Source organism: Fulmarus glacialis, unplaced genomic scaffold (assembly GCF_000690835.1).
Source record: "Fulmarus glacialis isolate BGI_N327 unplaced genomic scaffold, ASM69083v1 scaffold48958, whole genome shotgun sequence".
NCBI classification, from domain to species: Eukaryota; Metazoa; Chordata; class Aves; order Procellariiformes; family Procellariidae; genus Fulmarus; species Fulmarus glacialis.
The window spans coordinates 1-10,698 of NW_009231151.1; the positions used below are offsets into that span (position 1 = coordinate 1).

The 10,698-nt window shown below is 39.5% G+C and overlaps 1 protein-coding gene across 1 annotated transcript in view; it reads left to right on the plus strand.

Moving 5' to 3' along the window:
• Nucleotides 1-58: 58 nt before the first annotated feature.
• Nucleotides 59-10,698, plus strand: part of LOC104081627 (lethal(3)malignant brain tumor-like protein 3) — a gene marked incomplete at both ends in the record, with an annotated part of 18,192 nt that continues 7,552 nt past the window's right edge. Inside the window, 3 exons of the mRNA XM_009584454.1 lie at nucleotides 59-197; nucleotides 2,967-3,058; nucleotides 3,614-3,765. Of these exons, the coding sequence (XP_009582749.1) occupies nucleotides 59-197; nucleotides 2,967-3,058; nucleotides 3,614-3,765 (383 nt within the window). The remainder of the gene's footprint in view (nucleotides 198-2,966; nucleotides 3,059-3,613; nucleotides 3,766-10,698) is intronic.

A 10,698-nucleotide genomic window follows, 5' to 3' on the forward strand; every position in this document is an offset into this window, starting at 1 on the left:
TGATTCTATGATTCTATGATTGTAAAAAACCCTGATTCTTATTTACTCTTTTCTGGAGATCAGCCCTGCAGAAAGGGATCTGGGGGTGCTGGTCGGCAGCAGTCTCAGTGTCAGTCAGCAGTGTGCCCTGGCAGCCCAGAGGGCAAACCGCATCTGGGGTGCATCACACACCGCCTATGACCAGCCGGTCAAAAGAGGTGATTATCCTGCCGTGTTCAGCGTTGGTGCAGCCTCACCTTGAACACCGTGTGCAGTTCTGGGCCCCACAATTTAAGAAGGATATGAAGGTCCTTGAATGCATCCAGAGAAGGGCAACAAAGCTGGTGAAAGGGCTGGAAGGCATGTCCTATGAGGAGCAGCTAAGGACTTTGGGCTTATCTAGTTTGGAGAGAAGGAGCTGAGGGGGATCTCATTGCTCTCTGCAGCTTCCTGAGGAGGGGAAGCAGAGAGGGAGGTGCTGATCTCTTCTCCCTGGGATCCAATGGTAGGAAATGTGGGAACGGTTCAAAGCTGCACCAGGGGAGGTTTAGACTGGACATTAGGAAGCATTTCTTTACTCAGAGGGTGGTTACACACTGGAACAGGCTTCCTAGGCAGGCTTCCTAGGGAGGTGTTCAATGCCCCATGCCTGTCAGTGTTTAAGAAGCATTTGGACAATACCCTTAACAACATGTTTTAACTTGTTCAGCCCTGAGTTGGTCAGGCAGTTGGACTAGATGATCGTTGTAGGTCCCTTCCAACTGAAATAGTCTAGTCTATTCTACTTAACAAATTACCTAATTCCAGTTAGCCTTCACATTACGTGTTTGTAAATTGACCGGAAATCAATAAAGCCTATAGTTTTAGTTAGTGAATACTGTTCTATATCTACAGTGATTAAATCAAATTCACCTTTGATCCTTTTTTGAAAGATGAGGTAGGAGCTGGAGATCTTCCTTGGTGACTGGAAGACCCATGCTGTCCAGAAACTGTTCCACAATCTACTGAAACCAGGTTTTTTTCCATGGACTTTGTCCCAGTACCAGTACCTGATTCCATCACACATGCAATAGGTGGGAGTTTTGTGTTGTCGACTGTGAGCTTTGAGCTAGGTTTGAATATCCTCTAGAATTACAAATTACGTACCACATTCCTTTAAAAATTATTTCAGTTGGTCTACAGCTATAGTGTATGAAGACAAGACGCAACTGGGGTATAAAGAAAAGTATCATTGTTTGGAGTTGGGGGTTAATTTATGTTAGCTGATATTTAAAATGAAAACTGAGAATGGCAGATGTGGAGAAGGTGAAGTTAAAGGATTCTTTACTTGTGGTTCCCTGGAAAATACGAGATTCTCAGAAAGTTAAACGGAGCTGTTGTCTGTGGCATAGTTGAGTAACACTTCAAATACTCAAGAGGTGACACATTTCAGTCGTTAAGGCAGTCACTCACTGAAATTGGTGGTGATTTTGGTCTTGGTTTACTGGATTGTAATGTATGAACTAAAATAGATGTTCCTATAACTATTATTTAACAGGCGAATAAAGGAAAAAGACTATTTGCTTACAACTCCTAGCATTGTTTTATAGATTAGAAGTACAAATGGTTTCTTGTGAATTATTTTATGCAGTTCGATATATTATGAATTATTTTATTTTTTCCCTAAGAAACTAGAAGAGGCAAACTATCAACAGAAATTTAGATTTCTTTCCAAGTGCTGTATGCATAGAATAAAAAATGCAGAAAGTCCATGCAGGGGACAGTTTACACTGTAAATGCATAAGGGGTCCTGGGGCATTGAGGGTGTAAGCAACTGTTCTGATACAACTTAGGGAGTTTGTTTTAAAGCTAGTAGTGGTCATGCTGTATTAGTGATAGCCTGAGGATGTAGTAGGGTAAAGTCTGTAGGAGGAGGGAATTTTTTTTATCGGACTGACTGGCATAGTGGGAAGAGCTTTGGGGCCTGTAGGCCCTTTGCTGTTTCTGAAGTGGAAGCAACAGACTGAAAAGCAGCTGGAGAGCACTTGCCTCGAGCTTGTTGGTTGTGTGTGTGTGTCAGTCAGACCACCAAAGGGAAGTTTGTTGGTACCTGCGAGGCAGAAAGTGGTAAGGTACGGTTTTCTTGGGGAGAGGCAGAGAGGTGACTTGTAGCCTGTGCTGCTTGGAGAGATTTGTTCGAAGGGAGGGAGATTACAGTATAAAACGGATATCTTACTGAGACTGATTTTTGATACCTGGTAGAATTACGGATTTTGGTTTCTAGGCACCCCATAGACGTTCTGCTACTTGAGGACCTTCAGTTCCCTTGACAGCCAGGACAGCAAGGTTGGAGATCAGGGGTAGAGCAGTGATTTTGTAAGAAATACTCCCCAGCTTGTTTTGAAGGTGAAATTGAAACTAAGCTGAAATCTCCTGAGTTCTTGCCTAGTGCTTTATTTATATGACTATTCTTCCGCCCAGATGAAGATTAGGAATAGTTCAAATGTCAGTCCTGGCCAACTATAAGAAACTAATAATGTGCAGCTCAAGAAAGCAGAGTATTTTGCTCAGTTAGTGTAAAGAAAGTTTGACATTTTGGTGAGGAAGCTCGGCCAGCCCTAAATAAAGAACATGATTCCTCTTTGTAATACCAGATGCTCAAATAAAAATAGAAAAGCTTCATCAACTTTCTTTTGAACTATATGAGCTCCTCTAAAGTGTGTCCTACTAAAATTTCTAATAAACCAAACCAGTGCTCCCTCAGAGACTCATTGAGTTCATATTGGGGTAGAATTAATAAGTAGTTTTAAAATAAATTCTCCCAGTGTAGTTTATATAAAATCAGAATAAATAATTAACAGTGCATAATCTTGTCAGTTTTGAAGTTGTAAGAAACAGTTCAGAACTAGATGGAAAAAATAATTTTATCAATTATGATCAAATCACCTGCATGCACCTTGTGTCTCATGCTTATCATTTCTTGCCCTTCTTTTATGTCCCTCATTTAGGATACAAAGAAGAAGAATTCAGCTGGCCATCATACCTAAAGGCATGCAAGGCTCAAGCTGCTCCTAAATCACTGTTTGAAAACCAGAATGCAGTAAGTACTCATTTGTTACTCATGGTGTGGAAAGTTGCTAGTATGTTCATGTGTGGTAGAGGCTCACAGCACATTTCAGTGATGGCAGACCTGGGACCTGAAATTTAAGATAAAAATGTTTACAACAAATTCAATAACAATCTCCACTTCAGTTCACCTCTGCAATTCTGATCCATTAATTTTTTACTAATCTGTTTAAACATCTGATCTGGCACGTTCAGAAATGGTATATTAAATGAAATTTAAGACTTGCTATGAGTACTGTCTCGCGCACCATAATGTTGTGGAACAAGCACGGTCTTTCAGAGAGAGTATCTAAAACAGAATTAAAACCAACACATTAAATTTTAGCAGCCTGTTCAGGGCTTTTTTATTTCATAAACCACGAGTCTCTGTGTTTGAGCATCTCTCATGTCAACTAATTAGGCTGCTGCCACTCTTTTGGGGCAGCTAATTGGGAAACTTAGAAATGACGTAAAAATATTGATTGTGGACACTGGGGAGATTTCTGGATTTATAGCATTTATCTTCAATTAAATGTCTTTCTCTATGTAGACAGTGATTCCGTCGGGATTTCGAGTGGGAATGAAGCTGGAAGCCGTAGACAAGAAGAACCCGACTTTCATTTGTGTTGCTACAGTAACAGACATGGTGGACAATCGTTTTCTGGTTCATTTTGACAACTGGGATGAGAGTTACGACTACTGGTATGATGTTTTTGTTTTGTATCCTAGTGAAACCTATCAAAAATGTGTTAGCTTTAAGCACTATTTTCTGTGATACTTTCCAGACTGTCGACACAGTTACCATACCAGCTTTTGCTAGATCTGTAATCGTGGCCACCAAAGTATGTCTCAGTGGCAGACTGGAGGAATCAAATTTCCCATGTCAGGCTGCACATAAAAAATTTCGAGATTGTGCCAAATAAGTGTTCATGTGTGATGCTACATCTGGAGTTGTGTATTAATTTCTCATTTCAATTACATACTATCTCAATTACGTAGGTTGATATCTTTAGTGAAGAATATGCACCATGATAATGTGACTAATTGTACTTGGAATTAGGTTTACATATAGTTGTAAATTGAAAGAAAGGCTGCATTTTTTCATAAGGTTATTGAACCACATATGTTGTTCAGTCCGAACCTTAGCCATCTTCTGTAAGGTATCAGGATAGTGGCAAAACCTAGTTTTAGTCTTTTGTGTTTTACATTCCTCTGAAAATTGGGATCCTGCTATCCTGACCTGTGTTAGAGATGACCTTTCTGCATGTTGCATGGTGCAGGCACTTTGTGTATCTATGTATGGAAAAGTCAGTGGATGGAGCAGGACATGCTACGAGCATAAAGATACTGAAGGAAATTCAGGCTTTGGCTGTCACAGTGCAGGTTTGTATTTGCACTTGCATCTTCTTTTGGCAGATCATTTAGAGCTAAGTAATATACCTTGCATTCTTTGAAGAGTAAGTTACTGTAGACATTGTAAGCCTACATCTTGGGTTCGGCAGCGGCAACTTAATTGTGTAGCTGAGCCTGTAAAAATAAATTAAGAAAGTTTTCTTCATCTGTATTTGATGACTGCTTAGGCACTACGTGAATGAGGATGACGTGAAACTATTATGTAACTTCAAATCTTTGTGAGTCCATCTCTTGAAATAATAATTGTATGGGCTACATGACAAATAAGCTGTAGGAGAACTAAACTATTGAAGCAGCGGTGAACAGGCATTTCAGTGAAGTCAAGAACTGAATACCAAGATAATAGGCCATGAGTCAAAGACCAGAAATATTAGTGATTATTTCCATGAAGAAGTAACACAGAACATACATTTCCTCTACAAAGCAGCAGGAAACTGGGGACTGGGAAAAGGTATTCTGAATTTCCTGATATTTGAATGCTCACGAATAACAGTTATGCCATTAATTGATAATGAAAACAGCAGTTAGGCAAGGCTTTTAGGGCAAACACAATGCAATATAACCTGTAGTTTGTTCAGAGGTAGCATAGGTATCTCTCTAAAACGTTGCACTATGTATAACAGACATACACTGAATTTCAGGCTTGTTATTCAGTGTCCATGTTCCTTCCATGTTCATTCCATGTTCCTTCCATGTCAACAGGAATTTTGTCCACCAATCTTCTCAGAAGGGGGAAAAGCAGTTTTTAATACATAACCAGGCTTTACATTTTTGCAGTCATAGTATTCTGAAGTGGGTTTTCTGAATTTCATATGTAGAATACATGAAATAATACCTTCTTAAAGGATGAGGGAGAATTGAAGTAAGAGATCACTGGAGCTGTATTTATACTGAAGCCAAGCTGAAGATTGGTTCTTTTGGTGAAATCGTAAAATACCTTTCTGGAAGGAGCAAGAAGATGCTGCTGGAAATACTGTGCACGGAAATTAAATTTTGAGTAGCGTGGCCTACCTCCCTGCATTGCTGTGATTGAGAACAAGAGTGAATAGAGGAGGAAGGAAAGAAAATGGGAGAAAAGAACAGCAAATGAAAATAGCCGTGGAATGTCTGACGAAAAGAGAGCCTGAAAATGCATCTGAATGCATCCCACTCATACTTTCAATTTTAGATACCAGGTTTGTAGGGGCCTTAAAACATCTTAGGTGCATAAGTTTCACATCTACCTACTGGTGTCTGTAGCTAAAAATGAAAAGTTCTGTTGGGATACCCAGAGCGGAACCTTGCAGTTTTCCTGCGCCTGCATGTAAGTTTCAATCTCAGAATTATAACGAAGGAGAAATGATGTATTTAGTGTATGTAGTTGATTATTTTCAAACAAGTACCTTTTTTTTTCTGTATACCTTTTGTGATTTAGTTAGTTTGAGTAGATTGAACTTTCTCATTGAGGTTAAAAATTCTTTCCTCTTCTTGGATAACTAAAAGACAGTTGGCTGATTTTACTGGACTTCAGGCAACAGAAATCTATTACCGTTGCCTAAGCTTTTTTAGGCTTCAGGCTTTCAGCCTCTTCCTGACTTTTTCCTGAGCATTAGAAAATACGTTAATGGTTGAAAATAAGTACCCTGGCTAGAATTAGTCATTACTACAGCTCTTTAATGCATGGTGGCGATACTTTCAGTGTATTATAAATCTCATTAAATTGTCCTTAGGCAGTGGCTTTTAGAGGGAAGAAAAGTGAACAAAATTGACAAATTTAAGACTTTCCTTCAGGAAGGAGAATTTTGACCTATATGACACAAGCCATCAGGTCCTTTCCATCTGTCCCATCTTTTTTGATGAAACAAATAATACTTCTTTGAGAGCCCAAGCCATTCCTTCTGAGTGGAATTTCCAAATTTTCTTATGGTTGTTTGAATCTGGAAATAGCACTTGGGAATCTTTTGATATGTCTGAACTATGAATTAACTACAGGTCCACACTGGCTTTCAATTCTCCATTCTCTGGCATCTGTTCTGCTTACACACAGATTTACGTCGCCTCAGCTTCCTAATTTTTTTTTGTGACCGAACGCAAACACAGCCAGAGCTTGTGCAGGAGGTGAAGCTGTGCTGGCTTGTTGCCGCTTTCCCACAGGAGAGATGGAGCGATGGCTGAGCTGGACACGCTGCACCCAAACTCGTTGGGTCAGAGGGCTCTGGCTGCCCTCATCCTTGACTTGGTCTGAAGTTCCCCTGCAGAGAAGGTGCTACAGTCAGCTTTTGGGATCAGCTTACCAGGAGTGTGAGAAAATACGATGTCCCGTGCTTCACTCACCGTTCTGTTCCTGTCCGTCTTGCATAGAAAAAACGATTTCTAAAGTGCCTCGTGAAGACAAATCAGCTTTTGATTTTCTGAACCATTTTCTGATCTGAGTTTTGTAACAGACTGGATTTTGGTGTGAGACTAAGAGGCCAGTTCTGCTCTCCACCAGCATCTGCTGCTTTGCTAGCAGCCAAGTCCTTAAAAGTTGTGCTCTGCTTGTTTCATTTTTGAGATAATTAACTTTGCTCCACTCTCTCTTTGAAAGGAACAGTCTTTTTGAAAGGGTTATATTATGTCAAAAAAGAAAATAAAACAATCTTAAAGAACCATGAGTCACAGTGCATGCTTTCAACTATTGAAATGGATAATGGACCATTATCTGACCCTAAAGCTCTAAAATTTCATGCAAGTCACCATGCAGCTGTCTTATCAGACTTCAAATAGAAAATACGGTGATGTGGCTTGCTATACCACCTCTGGACGCATACCATAACCTCAAAACCCCACGTTTTGGGAAGTCCTGACCTAAAATAATACCGGCTTTACATTTGTCAATGATGAAATATTCTCACTTATGCACTAGATGGGGCTGCAGGATGGTTTCTATGTTTTTCTTTGGTTTTTTTCCTTCTTTTTTTATGCACAGTTAGATGACTGACATCTCACAATCAAGAAGTTGTATAAGTAGCATTCTTGAGGGCATATTATTATTTATGGGTATAACGCATGTGTGTATGCGTGGTTTTTGATAGGTAACATTTTCATTACAGATTGTATCTACATTTAATAAAGTGAAAATCAAAATATCAAAAGGTTTGTTTCCCCAAAAGGGAAAATCGGAAATTATTTCAAAACAGAAAATAACACATACAGCTTATTGTAAAGAAAATGCCGATTACTAAATAAAAACTCTGTCCAGATCTTCAGGTGTAGACCCATTTGGGAAAATACTTTTCTAAAAGAACTGAATATTCATTTTTTTAACAGTGAGCATTATCCATGTCTGTTGATCTGAATTTAATGAGCTCTATATATGAAACAGATTTTTTGGAAAAATTAACAGGACAGCTGAAAGTGACAAATAGAAGAATACTAAGTCTTCTTCCGTATCTGAGTCTCCCATTGGGACGTGCTGTACTGCCGCGAGTTAAGGATTGTTGAACTGCACACGTGTTCCTTTCATGCAGAGTGGTGCATGCACCAGGGGCTCATGTTGTCAGCTGCCCTCGGCTTTCCTTATGGCAGAACTTCTTCCTGGCCTTTTACACCATGTAGCGCATCCCTGCTTTGATATCTTTTCTAAGATGTAGTTAAGCTGTCCCAAACTCAGCGGAGCTGCCGCTTGTTCTGTCCTTCTGCGTGGCTCTCTTACGGGTTCAGCTGGCGCGCTCTGCTGCTTTTGGCTCCGCTTCAGCTTCCTGGATTAGCTTCAGTTTCCAATATGGATAATAGATGTCTTTTTCTGTCTGCATGTTCTCACCCAACAGAAAGAATGGATCGCAAGTGGCATGAATTGTGTGGACATTATAATCTTGCTTTATTAGTTGAGCATGTGTGTGTCACCACTCCACTGCTTGGTGGAAGGTGGTGGTGCTCTGCTGCAGTCCAAGGTAGGTTTGGAGGTGCAAAATTCTTCTCCTGCTAGTGCTGGTAACCTTTTTTGGCCTAGCAAGCATCTTCACAATTCATGGATCATCGTGTTTTATGAAGCGCGTGAGCCGGGTGATCTGCCTTCTGTTTTGGAACAAAGGAGATAAAAAGCTGTGGGATGCACCAAATTGATTGTGAAAAGTCAGAGTAGCCTTTAGCATTCCAGCTGCCAAGTCTTGGGCTTAGTCTGATAGACTATTGTTGTTCTTCCAAACTAGGTATGTCCATGAAATAACAACACATTAAAGCATAATAGTTTTACTTTAAATTGTGTGTGACTTTTACTGATCTCTACTTTTTATTGTTAAATGGACTGTTAGAAGCTAAAAGGCTGTGTGAAATCAGTAGGTAAAGATGGACTGCATGACCTGGTTTTGCTGGAGCAGGGGTGTTTTTTTTTCCTGAGGCCACCATGGTTACAGAAGTTTCTTATAGGCTCATCTGTAATGACTGGGTTTTTCTTTCAAAGCACATCACCCACAAAATGCTGTGGGTGTTTTATAGCACTATTTTGCAGTGCTGTGGCGTGTAGCACTCGTTGCTACATGTTCCATGTTCGCTCCCATTGCTGTAATGTCAGAGCATGTTCCATTGCGACATACTTGGTCACTTGCTGCTTGTTGAATCTTCAAGGCAAGAAGTGTGTGCACTGTAATTTACTTTTCAGCATTTTAAAAAAATATATGTTCAAACTATGCTTGAAAAAGCAAAACAGAACAAATGCATTTAGCAGGTTTGTCTGGTTAAGTGTTTTTACACGTCTACCTCATTATTTTAAGTATAAAACTGATAATACCATAGGTGACTCATGAGCATGGGTCTTGTTGCCAAATTTAACTCAGGAGACTTTTGAAAATAATCTGTGGACTTTACTCCAAAACATTTCAGGAAGTAAGAGGATATGTCCTTCCAGTGCAGAAGGTACCTCATCCACGTAAAATTCTTCCATGTAAAACTCCAGCTTGAGAGGAATAGAAGAGAGAAGTGCTGCCCCCCTTGCTCATTAGTTTCTCTTCACAGTTACTGTAAAGAGAAAGGAAGAGGACAGAGCGAGCATGAAGCACTCACCTTTTCTCTGCAGAGCGTTTCTAGGAGTCAGATGCTGAGTTTTAACAGTGCAAAATTATCACAAAAGTCCTTTTGCTTCCTTTTATTAATGGCAACTTAAGTGATTTAGAGAGTACCTGGTGTGATACTATAAATACTAAATACATACCGTATAGCTTTATATATTGTAGTAGGACAAAAGGTTGGTATTCTTGAAGTGAGTTGAATCCTTGGCTATTGTCAGAGCCATTACCGAATCTATCGGTAGGTTTTATCTGCTAGAAATTGATCTGTTTGGCGTCATTACAAAGAAATACTAGCAGAGCTGTTTCATGCATAAAGCCACAAGATAATTGTAGTAGGTTGGCCAATATTTTTCATCGTTAGTGCTTGACTCTTTTTAGTAGAAGGCTAGAGGAGTGCTTGTTGTGAGACTATGCTTCTGAGACACCCAACCTGCATTTCTGTTGTTGAAGTATATCCACACTGAATTTTAGACATTATGTGAAATTACTTCTCAGATTTAAAAAAAAAAATAGTGTTATTCTGTGTATTCCAAATGTGATGTGCTCCTTCATTTTTCTTTTATGCAGCACAGGTTCAAAACTGCAATGTGGTAGCAGCCCAGGGTTCAGTCTACAGTCTTTTCTGTGCTGTGTTTCCTTTTGCAGTCCTTAAAGCATGTTTGTGTTCAGGATCTGCAGACCTAGTATTTTGATCTGAGCCTTAAGACGTTAGGGTGCCTGCTAATTTACCTTCAACTTCTTTTTCTGTCATGCACAGTTCATTGCACCCTCTGTAGGTAATCTGTAATTAGGTATCACAGATTATCAACATGTGATATTTTTAAAAAATATATAAATTAGTACTGCTAATTAAGGGAACTTAATTAATATGAACTTCCAGCATGCTAATACTTTCTGGGTAGATACAGATAATGATTATTTTATAACAATCAGGGAGAGCAGACCCACTATTCAGGTATTTTACACTAGTAACTCCTGGGTTGAGGGGAAAGGGAGAGAATACATGTTACTCTCCAGCCTAACAGTTGAGACATTGACTTCGGAGAGGGATTAAATAGAAACTGGGTAACAATGAGTGTTTCAGTATTTTATGCAATGATTATTGTATATGAAGTACATGTCTTCATGCATGGATGCTCTCTGCTTGTCTTCTCATTAAATATTTGAGAAGTGTTGGGAAAGCAGCATTCCTTCAGCA